The sequence below is a fragment of the Amblyraja radiata genome, chromosome 14 (genome assembly GCF_010909765.2).
Source record: "Amblyraja radiata isolate CabotCenter1 chromosome 14, sAmbRad1.1.pri, whole genome shotgun sequence".
Classification (NCBI taxonomy): Eukaryota; Metazoa; Chordata; class Chondrichthyes; order Rajiformes; family Rajidae; genus Amblyraja; species Amblyraja radiata.
Window position 1 is genome coordinate 30,435,325 of NC_045969.1, and position 16,619 is coordinate 30,451,943.

At 41.1% G+C, this 16,619-nt stretch overlaps 1 protein-coding gene across 3 annotated transcripts in view; it reads right to left on the bottom strand.

Annotated features, from left to right (window-relative positions):
* The window catches only part of wbp4 (WW domain binding protein 4), a 30,869-nt gene extending 16,390 nt beyond the window's left edge, over positions 1 to 14,479 (bottom strand). For 2 of the 3 annotated variants that reach the window (XM_033032993.1, XM_033032991.1), the window contains exons 1-5: positions 14,397 to 14,479; positions 10,456 to 10,528; positions 6,959 to 7,021; positions 6,755 to 6,881; positions 2,195 to 2,338 (exon numbers count right to left, since the gene is read on the bottom strand). In XM_033032993.1, coding sequence (XP_032888884.1) covers positions 2,195 to 2,338; positions 6,755 to 6,881; positions 6,959 to 7,021; positions 10,456 to 10,528; positions 14,397 to 14,398 — 409 coding nt within the window. In that variant the 5' untranslated portion in view covers positions 14,399 to 14,479. The remainder of the gene's footprint in view (positions 1 to 2,194; positions 2,339 to 6,754; positions 6,882 to 6,958; positions 7,022 to 10,455; positions 10,529 to 14,396) is intronic. The other variant, XM_033032992.1, reaches the window with a different exon arrangement.
* Between the last annotated feature and the right edge of the window lie 2,140 nt (positions 14,480 to 16,619).

The window sequence follows — 16,619 nt, forward strand, 5'->3', positions numbered from 1 at the left end:
TTAGTTGCCCCTAGGATGCAAAAGTGGGATACATAGAACTAGGTGATCGGTGGTCAGTATGGACTTGGTAGGCCGGAGGGCCTGTTTCTACACTGTATCTCTAAAACTCAAATAATTTCAGGTTAGTGTGGCAGCCGACGTTAAAAGAAAATCCCTCTATTTTAACACGTTATTTTTTGAACATACGCTTCAGTAAGCGACATATATTACAGACATGCACTTTGTACAATATTCCCCCAAATAAAACTTGTATGAAGCAATGGGTGAGCACAATTCAGGTATGCAGATGCATAACAATTCAAATAAAACACATTTAAAAAAAAAATCTAACTACATCATTTGATACTGAAATAGCATTGGCAACACCATAGTCTTTGTTAACTTAGGTACAATTCTGCACAAGCTACTCTGGTGAAACAGAACAACTTTTGTTCAGTAAATAAACATTTTCTGAAGGCAAGTTAAAAAAAATGGAGAAGAGATGAGACTAAGCAACATTTAGTGAGAATGTTGCAACTAATTAAAATTTCCTAAGTTCATAAAAAACTGAAGAGTGAAATTCAGAGCAACACAGTTTACAAGCCAGAGAAAAAAAAAAGCATACGAGATGATGGAATCGAATTGCAATAAATGGACACTGTGATTATTAAGGGAATTAAAAAAAAGCAAAGATGGCCATAATAAAAGCTAGTGTGGTGGCTGATTACAAGGTCAACAATTTAATGACCAGCTCTGTGCAGAAGAAAGGTGATTTTGTGCAAAATAATTATGATTCTAAAGTTCCATGAAGATGGAATGGCAGCACAGCAGTAGAGTTGCAGCCTTACAGCGTCAGAGACTTGGGTTCGATCCTGATTACGGGTGCTGTCTGCATGGAGTTTGTACGTTCTCCCCGTGACCGTGGGGGGTTTCCCCACGTGTTCCGGTTTCCTCCAACACTCCAAAGACATACAGGTTTGTAGGTTAATTTGGCTTTGATATAAATTGTAAATTGTTCCTAGTGTGTAGGATAGTGCTCGTGTACGGGCATCGCTGGTCAGTGTAAACTCGGTGGGCCGAAGGGCCTATAACTGAACTAAATCTTAATAATTAGGTGAAAAATCATGCTGAAATACAAACATGATCGAAAACCTGAGACTTTTGCTGCTGCTAGTCTTTGTCAGTTGCGTTGAAATTCTCTTTCAGATCAAAGAATACATGCAATTTGCCAAAATGTGAGAGAGATCAAGGTACAATGATGTAGAAGATGGCAAGATGGAAAGCAAAGCCTCACGAGAGACAAAAGTTAAACAGATGGACATCTCTGTGGAAGAGGCATACAATCAGTAGTTCCGTCGTCCAGCGCGTGATGGCAAGTTAATGGACAGAATATTTAATTAAGGCACTGGAACAGGTATAGGCAGCAAAAAAAAGGGGGCTGGGGGAAAAGAAAAAAGGAGAGAGAGAGAGAGAGAACACCTCATCCATGTGTAGAGCTCCATGGGATGTTCAAGGACCTCAATAAGTACCTTTTCCTTGTTTTTACCATGGAGAAAAACATGAAAACTAGACAACACAGTAGAAGGAATAAAAACTAGCAAATCACAAGCTGGAGAAAAGCATGTCTATAAGCAGTTTCTCAAGCATTACATCAACAATTTATTTTACATTTCAATACAGAACAGACGATTAAAAACTGTTAATATTGAAAATCTGAAGAAAAAGCTAGAAACAATCAGCAAGTTAGGTCGATCTGTGGATAGAGAAATCGAATTAATGTTTTAATTTGAAGAATCCTCAAAGACCTTTCTGATCACGATTTACAACCTGAAACATTAACTCTGCTTATCTTTTCACAGATGCTGCTTGACCTGCTAAATGTTTCCTGCATTTTCTGCTTTCATTATAGAACAGTTGGGAGTGGATTTGACTTTAGTTATGTTGTTAAGAGCAGCTCCGAATATCGGTATCAATTCTGCTAAAGAGTAAGACGACAAAATAAAATTTTAAAAATGAATTAAGGTAGATTATGAAAGGTCATTTTTTGTATTATTTTTGGTTTATTAAGCAACAAAAGATTTCTGCCTTAAAAGCTTGCAGTTCTGAATAATAATGACCATTTTTGTTATAATTGGGAGAATGAGACACAAATGTTCAACAGACATGGTTTCTTGTAAGTATACTTATATTTTACTGGAAGTCTTACAATTCTTACCTCCTGTTCCAGTGTTGTAATAATAAGTATATCCTTCCGGTGAGACACCTTCCACCCAGACGTTTGCTTTACTTTTCTTTGTACCACATTGTGTATCAGAAACCTTTACTGATGGCTTTTTTTCAGTTGTGCTTGATGATGAATCTAATAAGGAAATACATTTGCAATTTGTTTACAGAACAAACAGAAACAGAATGCTTTAAAATATTTAAGAAGGAACTGCAGATGCTGGAAAATCAAAGGTAGACAAAAATGGTGGAGAAACTCAGCGGGTGAGGCAGCATCTATGGAGCGAAGGAAATAGGCTGGGTTTCGGCCCGAAATGTTGCCCATTTCCTTTGCCCCATAGATGCTGCCTCATCCGCTGAGTTTCTCCAGCATTTTTGTCTGCTTTAAAATATTTCACATTTTATACTCACCATAGATGTTTTCGGAATGGTGTTAAATTTAATTGATTTTTTTGTTATCATTTCCCATGAGAGATTTAATTTTAAGTGTTCAGGGCATTAATTTTCCATCCCACTCCCACTGACCTCTTTGGCTTCCTACATTGCTCCAATGATATTCAACTTAAGGGAAATCAGTGTCAAAAGAGTGGGAGAGTTTGAAAGGAGAGTGATTAGCGAAGTTAACTGAATGCAGAAGCTGAGAGGCAAGAGAAGAGCAGGAGTGTTTAAAAGGTAAGCAGTTGCAGTTTTTACCCTTTCAGCATCAAAAGAGCGGGAGAGTTTGAAAGGAGAGCGATTAGCGAAGGAAACGAAAAGCAGTTAAGCCGAGAGGCGGGACAATTTAAAGGTAACCGTTAGACAGGTTGCAGCATCCAAATAGATTTATTGAGTAGCAAATAAAAACAAGGCAAGGTGTAGTGGATCAGCCTATTAGGAAAGCTGTGTGGAGGTGAAGTGCTGTGGGGAAGTCAAATGCAATCTTTGGTGCAGGAGTCTTAAGTCCATAAGTCATAGGAACAGTAGGCCATTCGGCCGATCAAGTCTACACCACCATTCAATCATGGCTCTTCTATCTTTCCAACTCAACTCCATTCACCTTCTATCCATGCTAGCATCTTCCCTTTAATAACATGGGCTCTCATGTTCTTTAACAGCTTCATGTGTGGCATCTTATCAAAGGCCTTCTGAAAATCCAGGTAAACAACATCCACTCTCTCCTTTGTATATCCTGCTGTTTCCTTCCTCAAGAAATTCCAACAGATTCATCAGGCAAGATCTGCCTTTCACAAACTATGCTGACTTCAGAATATTTTAGCATGTGCTTCTAAATACTCAGAAATCTCATCCTTTATAATAGACTGAAATCTTACCAATCACTTAAGCTAGGCTGACCAACCTATAGTTTCCTCCTTATGCTTCACCCCCTTCTTGAAGTGGAGTAACATTTGCAATTTTCCAATCTCTGGAACCACTCCTCACTCTAGTGATTCTTAAAAGATCAACACTAATACTACCACAATCTTTAAAGCCACCTCTTTCAGAACCCTGGGGTGTAGACCATCTAGTTCAGATGTCTTATCCATCTTCAGATCGTTCAGCTTCCCATGCATCTTCTCCTTAGTAATAGCCACTCCACTAACTTCAGTCCCCTGACTTCTAAATTTCAGGCATGTTACTGATGTCTTCCACTTCCGGAGTTCCAGAGTCCAGCTGAGGAAGTCGGCTATTGGAACGGATTTCCCATCTCCGGGAGGGCCGGAGTTGCGGAGTCTTGGCCGCAGGGAGCAAATTCGACCCGCTGATCAGCACGGAAGTCACGATGAGGTTGAGATCAGCTGCCTCACCTAGCCGAGGCGCCACATTTTCAGGGTGACTTCCGTGATAATTTCAAGTGCACTCTTGTGATATTGTCTGAATTAAAGGAGGTGCTGGACCACGAGTTGTCGGAAAATAGGTGGTGGACCTGTAGTTATGTATAAGGGTTGGTATGGACTTTGGGGGCAAAGTACTCAATTGGGCAAGGCAGAATACAACATTATTATTTAGGAGCTAGGGAGTGAATTGTGAACAGGTGTTGTTATTGAGTAACCCCTCATCAGAGGTGGGATTCGTTGAAAGACTAACCGAACAATTTCAGGACCAGCACTTTCCAGTAAGGAGGAAGGATAAGGATGGCAATGTCAGGAAATCTTGAGTGATCAAATTGTAAATTTGGTCAAAAAGAAGAATAAAGCACATGTAATATTTAGGAAGTTACAATCAGACAGCAGCTTTGAGGAATATAAAGCAAGGAGGAAAGAACTCAGGTAGCCAATTAGAAGGGCCAAAAAGGGCTATATGTCTTGATTGTTGGATTAAAGAAGATTTCAAGGTTTTTTTATATGTACATTAATAAAAGTTTAACCAAGGAGAATGTAAGACTGTTCAAGCATAAAGGAGGGAATTTATACTTGGATTGTAGGCAAGGCACTAAATGAGTACTTTACTTCTCTATTCACCAAAGAGAAAGACATGGAGGATAGTTAGATGAATATTAAGATGCTTGGGGAACTTGAAATCAAGAAAGAGGCAAGAATGAGCTGCCAGGACAAACCCAATATCACCATGGTCTCCTCTTTGAGACCATGACTGACCTGCAAAGAGAAGGCTGCACCTCCCCTCGAGCATGAGCTGCCGGAACAAGTTCAAGACTGCTGGCATCTCCTCTTTATGGGCAAGTCTGAGCCACCGGGACAAGAAGGTCGACAGCTCACCTCATTGGGACATCGTCACTGTCACCCCTCACTATAAATAACCTAATCAGGCGTTCACTCTATCACAAGAGTGTCAGTTTAGTAATTGTCGACCCGGCATCTTTCCTATGCCACACTTCCCAAAGTGCAAACTCTTACACTTGTACAGATTAAAATCCTACTGCCATTTTTCTGGCCATTTCTTTAACTGTTCTAGATCAGCCGTATACCTTGACAGCCTTCCTCACAGTCTGCGACCCCAATAATCTTGTTGTCATTTGCAAACTTATTAACCAACCTTTCTACATTTACATCCAAGTCCTTTGCATATATCACAAACAGCAGAGGTTCCAGCACAGATCATTGCGGAACTCAAATGGCCACAGACCTCCAACCTGAATATTGTCCTTCCACCATAACTCTCTGTCTTCTATCAGGATGCCAGTTCTGGATCCATACGACCAAGTCACTGTTAACCCTGTGCATCTTAATCTTCTGGATCAATCTACAATGACAAACTTTATCCATGCCTTACTAAAATCCATGAAGATAACATCCACCGCCCTACCCTCATCGTTCATCATTTGCTCACGACCTGCAGTGTACAAAGCCATGCTGACTATTCCTAATTTGAACCGAAATGTTGCTTATTTCCTTCGCTCCATAGATGCTGCCTCACCCGCTGAGTTTCTCCAGCATTTTTGTCTACCTTCGATTTTCCAACATCTGCAATTTCTGCAAAATAGGGCATCTTGGTCACAATGTCCGAGTTGGGCCAAAGGGCCACAAATGACAGGGAAACTATTTGATGGCTTCCATTCTCCATTCTCCCTTCGTTCTTGAGGTGCGGTCACATTTGCTACCCTCCAAAGCAGTTCCAAATTCTATAGAGCATTGGAAGATATTAACTCGAGATTTTCCTCATCAGTGAAGGAATTTTCTTTCAAAATGCTGGGATGATTTCCTTCAAATCATTGGGTCCCATGACAATCATCTTCTCCCTTCATTATTTTATTCCTTTAGTTCTTCATCCTTATCTTACTTCTGGAACCCATCTAAAAATGCTGGAACTGAACACTGTCGAAGACACCAATTACTGAAAAGTGCAGTCTACAACTGCATTCACAGAGAATAAAGAATACTGCTCAAACACCAAATATTATGCATCGAGGAGCCATAGGTTCAAATTACATCTGCAAACACTCCCATTCTAGAGTTAGTAGTAAAACCAAACTAAATTAAGGAAAGACATCGCTGATAATTTGAGTGTGCTGAGTGGACCACCTTTTTATAATTAGGTGAAGTGTCCTTTTAGAATTTATTTGGTCCAATATTCATGTCAAACTAATCTTTGTGAAATATATTAAATGGCTCTGTTGGAATTAATTGTTATTTGACGTAACAACAGTCTTACGCCATAAAATTAAGCATGTCTAATAGCAAAGATTTTCTAAAACTGAGTAAAAGGGAATAATAAGAGAATAGAAATTTAATTTTCATGATTTCAACATTAAGTGATTTCTTTCTTTCATATCAAAACGTTTTTTCTTTGAGATTTAAACTACCTGCTCTTATTTATTTTTATTTTTAAGATGAAAAAGATGACCGAAGCAAATCAGTTAAACTTCCTAAGAATCAATTGAGTTATACAAGTAAAAAAGCCTGTGAGAGCAAATAACTCCATTTTATAAAATGCTCATCTTTCAACCTTTCAGCTTGATGTCACATCAAACTATTTAAAAGATTATTTTTTAAAACAACTACTATTTTTCCCAGGAATCCTGTGACAATATCCATTTTTCGATTACTTGCCTACCAATTACAAATAGTCCAATATAACAAACAACTATGTCCTCAAAATCAGTAACATTCACAGCTACCTGTAATATTGACTCCAAGCCTCTTCAGATCTTCCTGATAAGCTTTCATAGCTGCATTCTCCATCTCAGCAAATTCCTTTGCAATTCTCTCCTCTTCTTTTGCTTTATCCAAACTTTTCTTTTTAATCTGGAATACAGATGAAGTGTTGTACAAAACTGTCCTTTAAACAGAAAAAGGAAAATATAATTTGAGAAAAAGAATACCTCGCTGATCTTCCTTGCCACATTTTCTTGATGGTTCTTTCCCCTTTCATGGAACTCCACACTCTGTAGGAAACATTTGACAAAAGTAGTGCAGTCTACTTATTATACAAGTAGAATTCCTACAGAACTTCAAAAAGAGTCAATCCCAACTTATTTGTAAACAACTTGAAAAAGGGAGAATATTTGGGTGTTTCTGTAAATAAGGGTACCAACCTATGACATGGGTGGCCAAATTTGAAAGTTATTAAATCATAATGAAATACCACAGCATTAAAAATAGGCCTACCTATGATCCCTTTGAGCTAATTTGTGATCAAAATCGACCAAAATATAATACTTTCAAAATTTGAATAAATATATTTTTTTAATACAAGACATACAAGACATATGAGACACTTGCTGATTTCTAAGCTCCCTTACAAAATGTCGGCATCCTGGACACCACGAGGCCCACAGTTCACGCCAGGGCCATTATAATCTAGTTGTTTGAATTTTTAATTTTTAAATTTTTTTTATAATCGCAACGAATGCCAAAAAAAAACGTTATAGCGCGATAAATAGCATTGACAACGTTACTCAACGGGAGGGACATCGCTAAAATAGGAGAGCAAAATAGATTTTTATTTTATGATTTTGATCTATTAAGTATTTCAATGGAAAGCTTAAACGCAAAATATTATCAATAAAAAACCCCAATAAATATAAAATGGCTACTCTGCTTTTAATTCACACATTTCACACGTGACCAAATGGACACTGCTATTCACGTTCTGCTGCAAAAACTTGGGGCACCAGAAAGCAAGACAATGATCCCAAAATACTGCGAAAGCAACAAAGGAGTTTTTCAAAGCTAAAAAATGGTAAATTCTTGAGTGGCCAAGTCAATCACCCGATCTGAACGCAATTGGGCATGCCTTTTATATGCTGAAGAGAAAACAGAAGGGTACTAGCCCCCAAAACGAGCATAAGCTAAAGATGGCTGCAAAACAGGCCTGGTAGAGCATCACCAGAGAAGACACCCAGCAACTAGTGAAGTCCATGAATCGCAGACTTCAAGCAGTCACTACATGCAAAGGATATGCAAAAAAATATTAAACATGACTACTTTAATTTACATGACATTGCTGTGTCCCAAACATCATGGTGCCCTGAAATGTGGGGACAATGTATAAACATTGCTGTAATTGCTACATGGCGAAACTAAAATGTATAAAAATGGCCTTTATGAAAAGCTGACAATGTGCACATTAACCATATGTGATTTTTTTTCTATTACAAATCTCAAATTGTGGAGTACAGAGGCAAATAAATAATGATGGGTCGTTGTCCCAAACATTATGGAGGGCACTGTGTGTAGATAGATGCGAAATGGGATAACCAATTAAACTGAAAGGAATTACCTACTTTAATTCTCCATCAAAAAATGTCTACAATGTCACTTTAAATTACATACGTGATAGGGGGAGTTTTCGATCATGATTTGAATATTTTAAACACTTGAAGATTGAAAGATTTTCCAGCATACATAGTATTTTGAAGATATAGATTTTCTTTAATGGAATAAAACTGGATACCTCCTCATCTGTTAAGGAATTGATAGCGTATCGGCAGTTCTCAAAATCTTAGACAAACTTTAAAATCCCAAAAATTTAAGGTAAGCTATAATTTTTAAGCAGGAGGTAAAGCGTCATAGAAAGGTTGTAATCAGTGGACCTAGTTTTGAGTATTAACGGCTGATAAGTTAATTGCTTAAAATCTCATCTACTGACAACTTCCATAATTTGATCATAGCTGACCAACATTTAATAGTAAAATTAAACCAAAATAATGCTTTCAAATTTAGATTTTTTTTTTTTTACTGTAAGCATAAATGAATTGAAAATCTGATGGAATTCCAAGTTTTTTCTCCAATTCTCAGGTTTCTCATTTTACTTTGCAAATAAACTTCCATATTAACTGCTTAATTCCTCATTTACTTCTGAACATGGTTTGCCATATTTACCAGGTTTGTCAACACAAATACATCAACAATACTATGATTCTTGGTGAACACAGCAGCACGTCAAAATTAAGATAAATTATGATGACAATTATGGACCCATTATAAAATCTTTAGAACAACCTCTCCTTGTAGCTCAGGCCCTCGAGTCCTGGCAACATCTTTGTAAATGTTCTCTACACCCTTTCTAGCTTGACAACATCTTTCCTATAACATGGCACCCATAACTGAACACAATACTCTAAATATGTTGTGTTCACCGACGTCTTCTATAACTGCAACATGACATCCCAACTTCTATACTCAATACTCAATACATCTTCACGTAGGTATGGTATTATCCAGATGATGAGCAGTTTCCTAGAGACATGACGCTTGGCATTCAGGCCAAAGAGTTCAATCTTTGTTTCATCAGACCAGAGAATCTTGTTTAGGTGCCTTTTGGCAAACTCCAAGCGGGCTGTCATGTGCCTTTTACTGAGGAGTGCCTTCTGTCTGGCCACTCTACCATAAAGGCCTGATTCGTGGAGTGCTGCAGATATAGTTGTCCTTCTGGAAGTTTCTCCCATCTCCTCAGAGGAACCCTGGAGCTCTGTCAGAGTGACCATCAGGTTCTTGGTCACCTCCCTGACCAAGGCCCTTCTCCCCCAATTGCTCAGTTTGGCCAGGCGGCCAGCTCTATGAGGAGTCCTGGTGGTTTCAAAGTTCTTCTATTTAAGAATGACGGAGGCCACTGTGCTCTTCGGGACCTGAAATGCTGCAGAAGTTGTTTCATACCCTTCCCCAGATCTGTGTCTCGACACAGTCCTGTCTCGGAGGTCTACGGATAATTCCTTTATCTTCATGGTTTGGTTTTTGCCCTGTCATGCACTGTCAACTGTGGGACCTTATATAGACAGGTGTGTGTCTTTCCAAATCATGTACAATCAATTTAATTTACCACTTGTGGACTCCACATGACAAGGAAGTGTACCACATGTCTTCTTTGTAGAAACAAAGAACTGCAGGTGCAGGCTAATACCAAAGATAGACAAAGCGGTGGAGTAACTCTGCGGGTTAGGTAACATCTCGAGAGATTTTTTTTTTAAACAAGTATCTGCTTGTGTTGCCAATTTCTGGGAGTGGTGGACATGGTCCCCAAGAACCCTCTGTACATCAATGCAGTTAAGGGTTTTGCCATTAAATTTATATTTTCCCCTTATATTCGACCTTCCTAACACCTCACACTTACTGGATTAAATTCCATCTGCCATTTGTTTGACCATTTCTGTAGCTGATATATATCCCACTGTTTACTTTCACAGCTTTCCTCACAGACCTCAACTCCAAGAAGGGTCTCGACCCGAAACATTCCTTCTCTCCAGAGATGCTGACTGTCCCATAGAGTTACTCCAGCTTTTTGTGTCAACTCCAGCAATCTTGGTATCATCTGCAATTTTACAAACTAAGCCACCTGCACTGACATTCAAAATGCATTAAATAACAAAATGCAACATACAGGCTTATTGTCTGCTATCCAGCATTTGCAGTACTCGCAGAACTTCTTTGGCTGGGACTTCCAATAATCCGCCCTGCAGATTAAAAAGACACATGTTAGTACAGTTTCCTAATGTTCAAAAGGCTCACTGCTTCCTTGTGTACAATGCAAACATTGTAATAATTTATTTCCATTTTTCTACTCAATTTGAAAATCCCCTATGTATGAAGGAGGCGGGTTAAACAACATCAATGCTTCCCTACATCAGACGATAAAAACCCGATGTAAATTCTCATGATACATCAATACATCATTATACTAATTACTTTGTTGAATTAGCTTGCCAATGTTAATATGGAACAGAATACATCAATATGAAAACTAATGATTAGGTATGTAAAGTTTATCAAATACATTGGTTACAAGGAGAGACTGGATAACATAGGTTTATTTTCCCAGGTGCAGGAGGCTGAGGTGACATGATAGTTAATAAAAATGATGGGGATAAATGTTGTGGATCATTAAAAGAAACCTTTATCACATGGTGGAGCGCACAGGTTTAAAGTAGGAAGGTTAGAGGGAATCTGAGGTGGAATTTTTTCCATTCAACGTGCTTGGAGTCTGGAACGCCCTGTTTGAAGCAGTGGTAGAGGCAGTTACTCGTGACATTTAAGCTGCATTTTGACAAGGACTTGAATTACCATGGCATAGAGGACTTTGGACCCAGTGTGAATAAATTAAGTTGGTGTAGATAGGTAAAAGGCAACATGGATGTGGTGGACCAAAGGACCTGTTTCTGTTCTGTACAACTTTATGAGAAGTAGCTTTTTGCAAGATACAAAATACTTTAATACTGTATCCATTTTATTTCTTAAAAATGTTTCATAGCTGGTTAGTCTTGACCATTCATTCACAATGTAATGTCTTTAGAACTGCTTCTACCACAGCAGTTTCTACCAAAATGTATTTAGTAAGCACATATCAGAGGCAAGTCGAGACCCATTCATGTCAAATGTGGCTGATGATAGAGACACAGAGCAAGTAAGATATTCCGAGTACTTCTTATCAGTGTTTGCAGAGAGGATGCTGACAAAATATTGATTAAAGCAGAGATGACTGGTAATTGGTGCAGTGAAAAATGACTTCTGGCACCAATGATGATTCATATATCTCAGCTAATGCACCTGCAATTTCTTCGCTAGCTTCCCACAATGTCTTCAAACGCATCTGATCAGGCCTGGGAGATGTGTCTACCTTCATACGCCTGAGGATGTTCAGCACCTCCTTGACTACATAACAGTCCTCAAGACACTTCCATTAACTGTCCCAAGTTTCCCAATCTTCATGGTTTTCTCCACAGTACAAACAGAGGAGAAATTGTGGACTTTGCCCACCTCCTGAAACTCCACACAAAGATGACCGCTTTGGTTTCTGAGGGGTCCTATTCTCTCTCTACTTACATTCTTTCCCATAATGTACATGAAATCTCTTTGGATTGTCCTTAATATTATCTGCCAGTTATCTCATGCCCCCTTTTTGCCCCCCTGATTTTCTTAAGTATGCTCCTCAGTTCCCAAATCTCCTCCAAGGATACACTTAATCGCAGGTGTCTATACCTGTTCCATGCCTGCTTATTCATGACCAGAGCCTCAATTTATTTCTTAATCCGAGCTACCTAATGCCCTCCTGTCAAACGCTTCACTCAACATGAACATGCATGCCCTGAACTCTTGTCAACACACTCTTAAACATATTCCACTTTCTGGACTTTCCTTTGCTCGCAAACAACCTGCTCCAGTCCAGTTCCTGTCTAATACCAACCGAGTTGGCCTTGCCTCAATTCAGAATTTTGACTCACAGGCCGGCCCCCAAGATCCCCATCTGTCATAAACCTAACAGAACAGTGACGCTGAGCCCAAAAGGCTCATCCATGAACATTTCACCCTGGGATGCAGACCATCATCCCCTGGGGATTTATCAGCCTTCAGTCCCATCAGTCTACCCAACATCTGCAACCCAACATTTCATGTCCCACTAATGTGGATTTTCTTCAGTTCCTCCGTCACCCCAGATCCTCTGGCCACTAGTATATCAGGAAGATTGTTTGTGTCCTCCTTAGTGAAGACGGATCCAAAGTACCTGTTTGCCATTTCCTTGTTCCCCATAATAAATTCACCGTTTTCAGTTTTCAAGGGTCCAACTTTGGTGTTAACTAATTTTTTCCTCTTCACATACCTAAAGAAGCTTTTACTATCCTCCTTTATATTCTTGGCTAGCTTACCTTCGTACCTCATCGTTTCTCCCCGTATTGCCTTATCTTCTGTTGCTCTTTAAACATTACCCAATCCTCTTGCTTCCCGCTCATCTTTGCTACGTTGTACTTCTTCTCTTTTATTTTTATACTGTCCCTGATGTCCCTTGTCAGCCACAGTCGCCCCTTACTCTCCTTGGAATCTTTCTTCCTCTTTGGAATGAACTGATCCCGCACCTTCTGTATTATTCCTTGATATTAATCAAGCTATGCCTTCTTCCATGTAGGACCCTCTACATATTGCATGAAAACCTTCCTGAACACATTTTACAAATTTCAACCCGTCTAAGCCTTTTACACTATGAGAGCCCAAGTCAATATTGGGAAAGTTAAAATCCACAGAGCATCCTGCCTACAGCACTCTCTGCCTACTCCCTTTCTTTGTGCTCACACATCTACTCTCTTCCTGAACCTTAGGCCTGACCTCCTCGTTAAAGTCTTATCATAGAAGTTCTCATTCTCCTTGATGAAACCGAGGTTATCCAGCTGCAGCTCCAGTTCCCTAATTCGGCCTGTGAGTGTGAGCTGTACCTGGACACAATTCCCACAGGTGTAAACAGCAGGAATACTAGCAGTTTGCCAGACTTCTCATGTCCTCCAGGAGGAACATTCTACCTGCCATCAATACAGCATTACACCAAGAAAGAAAAACCATAAGAATCTCTCTCACTCACATACAGCAGCAGACTGTACCCTTCCCCCTCTGTTCAGCCTTCTTGCCTCCAGCTGCTCGCAAAAGCAACGCCTTCGTTATACCTTTGTTTCGTTTTATTAGTTGCAGAATTAGCCAATTTTATTCACCGAATCAATCCACATGTTAACTTTTCAAGTCTCCCGTTCATATTCCGACTGAAATCAATTAGCTCAAGCAATCCACGGGCTAGATGTTTAGTTTAGGGCTACAGTGTGAAAACATAACCTCCAGCCCACCGGGCCACGCAGACCTTTGATAACCTGTACACTAGTTTCCAGTTTCACGTCCAACACCCGAGCGGCAATTTACAGAAGCCAATTAACCTGTAACCTGCACATCTTTGGAATGGGGGAGGAAACCGAAGCTCCCTGAGGACATCCACGCTGTCACAGGGAGAACGTACAAACTCTGTACCCGTACTCAGGATTGAAACCGGGTCTCTGGCGCTGTGTGAGGCAGCAACTCTACCGCTCCAGTTAGAGATACAGCATGGAGTCAGGCCCTACACCCCACAAAGTGACACACTCTGCCACAACCCAAAGCAACAGAATGAGTTTCAGAGGCAGGATCCACCCTTGGATACTTCCAATTGTGGGGGTTGCTGGACTGGTGGGCTAATGGGGCAGGGGGTACTGGGGATAGGGCTAAGGGCAGGGGCGAGGGGGGTGATGGTGGGAGGCTAATGGGGCAGGGGGTACGGGGAGGCTAATGGGGCAGGGGGTACTGGGGATAGGGCTAAGGGCGGGGGCGAGGGGGGGTGATGGTGGGAGGCTAATGGGGCTGAGGGAGTGAGGAGGTAATGGGGATGGGGTGGAAACGGGGCGCAAAGGTGGCAGGAGAGTGACTGATCTTCCATGTGGGCCTTCGCCGGCCCACGGTCGGAGCGTTGCGTAGATTCATCGCTGCGACAGCGTGAGGCGGCGAGCCCCAGGTCGCCCCCGAGGCCCATCCACTTACATCGTTGCCGCACAGTAGGCCGTCAATCCGGGCTGAGGAGGAGAAAGCGGCGGCGGGGCCAGGAGCCGGCGCGTCTGCAACGTGTCGCGTCACCCAACGCGGCGCCGCCCCGCCCCGCCCCAACGTTGACTCACGAGATGCCGGAGCAACTCAGCGGACGGACAGCGGCTCTGCAGAGAACGAATGCGGGAAGTCTCGGGTAGAGAGCCCTCTTCAGACTGAGAGTCAGGGGAGAGAGTTACAGAGGTATGGAAGTGTAAGAGATGCAGATCAAGGAAAATGTTAGACCATCGTTAGCTAGGAGAAGGAGACAACAAAGCAAATTGAGATGAAATGTTTATGAAAGAACTGCAGATGCTGGAAAAATCTAAGGTAGACAAAATATGTTGGAGAAACTCAGCGGGCGAGGCAGCATCTATAGAGAGAAGGAATAGGCGACATTTCGGGTCGAGACCCTTCATCAGAGGGACAGTCAGGCTGGTCGGAGAACTGGGAAGGGGGAGAGATGGACTCATGGAGAAAGAGGAAAAGCAAGGGTTACTTGAAGTTAATGAAGTCAATGTTCATACCGCTCTGGTGTATGCTGCCCAAGTGAAATATGAGGTGCTGTTCCTCCAATTTGTCTGTGGCCTCACTGACAATGGAGGAGACCCAGGACAAAGACAACCAGTTTGCAAATGGTTGGTTACACGACACTGAATTCCCAAAGAATTCTCCAGATTTACGAGTGGTGTGTGGAAAAGTAAGTTTTCTATCATTATGCTATACTTATTTATATAATTTATTCTATTACTTATAGGAAGCTATTTTAACACTTTTTCTTTTTCTTTTCTATTATCCTTGTACTACAGGTTCTGCACTCACAAGCTGTAGGCGTGACATCTAAGCCATTGATGCCGTGGGTTATTGCGGCAAATAGCCAGATATGCAGTGCCCACTATGATTGCAAGGCAGGGCTTGGAGAAGTTCGTACCCACATTGCGACACTTCTCTTTATTATTGATGCTGGAGTACGGATTCGTGAGAAGAAAACAGTCGCCCAGGTCAAGGCATATTGGATGGAACCAACAAGAAAGCAGGTTAAAGCCGCGCCTGTCAGCAAAGTTGACTTCTCTTCAGCAGCAAAGAAGAAAAGAAAGCTTGATGCTGCCATAGATGGGACTGAGCTGAAATAGCAACAAATTAGAGATAAAGCTCCATCATTGTCATCTGCTTCATCTTGAGCATCGGAGGTGCTGCAGGACAAATCACTTTTGTTAGGCCTGTCCCTGATAACAACAAAATCGGCCATACTCAGCTCTGTTGACCCTTATGCAGCAAGATTTGTTCATGCTGAGACTGTTGTAGCATTTCCACCGATTCTTACAGACCTAATGGGCAAAGGCACATTCACCTTGACATTTGCTGATCTTCTAAAGAGATGTGACGATGTTGATTGTTCTGTTACAGAGGAGGGGGCAAAGAATGTGGAGGCGCACACTCGTCAGCAAGCAAAATCAGATCTCTGGTTTCAGTAGCGGGCAGGACGCATAACAGCATCAAAAATGAAAAGTTTTTGCACAACAAATGCAGGTTCTCCTGCAATTAGTGTTATAAAATCGGTGTGTTACCCCGATCTGTGCAGATTTAGCACTGAGGCAACAAGATGGGGCTGTGATCAAGAAGAGCGTGCAAGGCAAGCCAATGCGGCTTATATGCGCACTGAACACTCAGGTTTCATGATGAAATACTCAGGACTGATCATAAACCCCAAGTACCCTCATTTGGGTGCAACACCGGACGGACTGGTTCAGTGTGCTGAGCAATGCTGCGGGGATGACCGTCTTGGTGTCTGTGAAATAAAATGTCCATTCAGTAAGAAGGACATGTCTTTAATGTCCGCTGCAGAGGACAAACAGTTTTACCTTCAGAATTTGAATGGTGAGCTTCATCTGTCCAAAGAGCATGCTTACTACTACCAGGTGCAGGCCCAAATTTGTGTCTCGTAGAGATCATTTTGCGATTTTGTGGTTTATACCAGTGATGACGTCCGTCCCCATATAGAGCGCATAGTGGGTAATAATGCTTTTTGGACAGATGTTGTAGTTGCTGCCACTCAGTTCTTCAATTTAGGCGTGTTACCGGAGCTTGTTGGCAAGCATTTTACCAGTCCTCCCAAATTTTTTTTATGAGAATGTCATGCAGACCAATGACCAGGAAGAACAAAAATGGTGCTACTGTTAG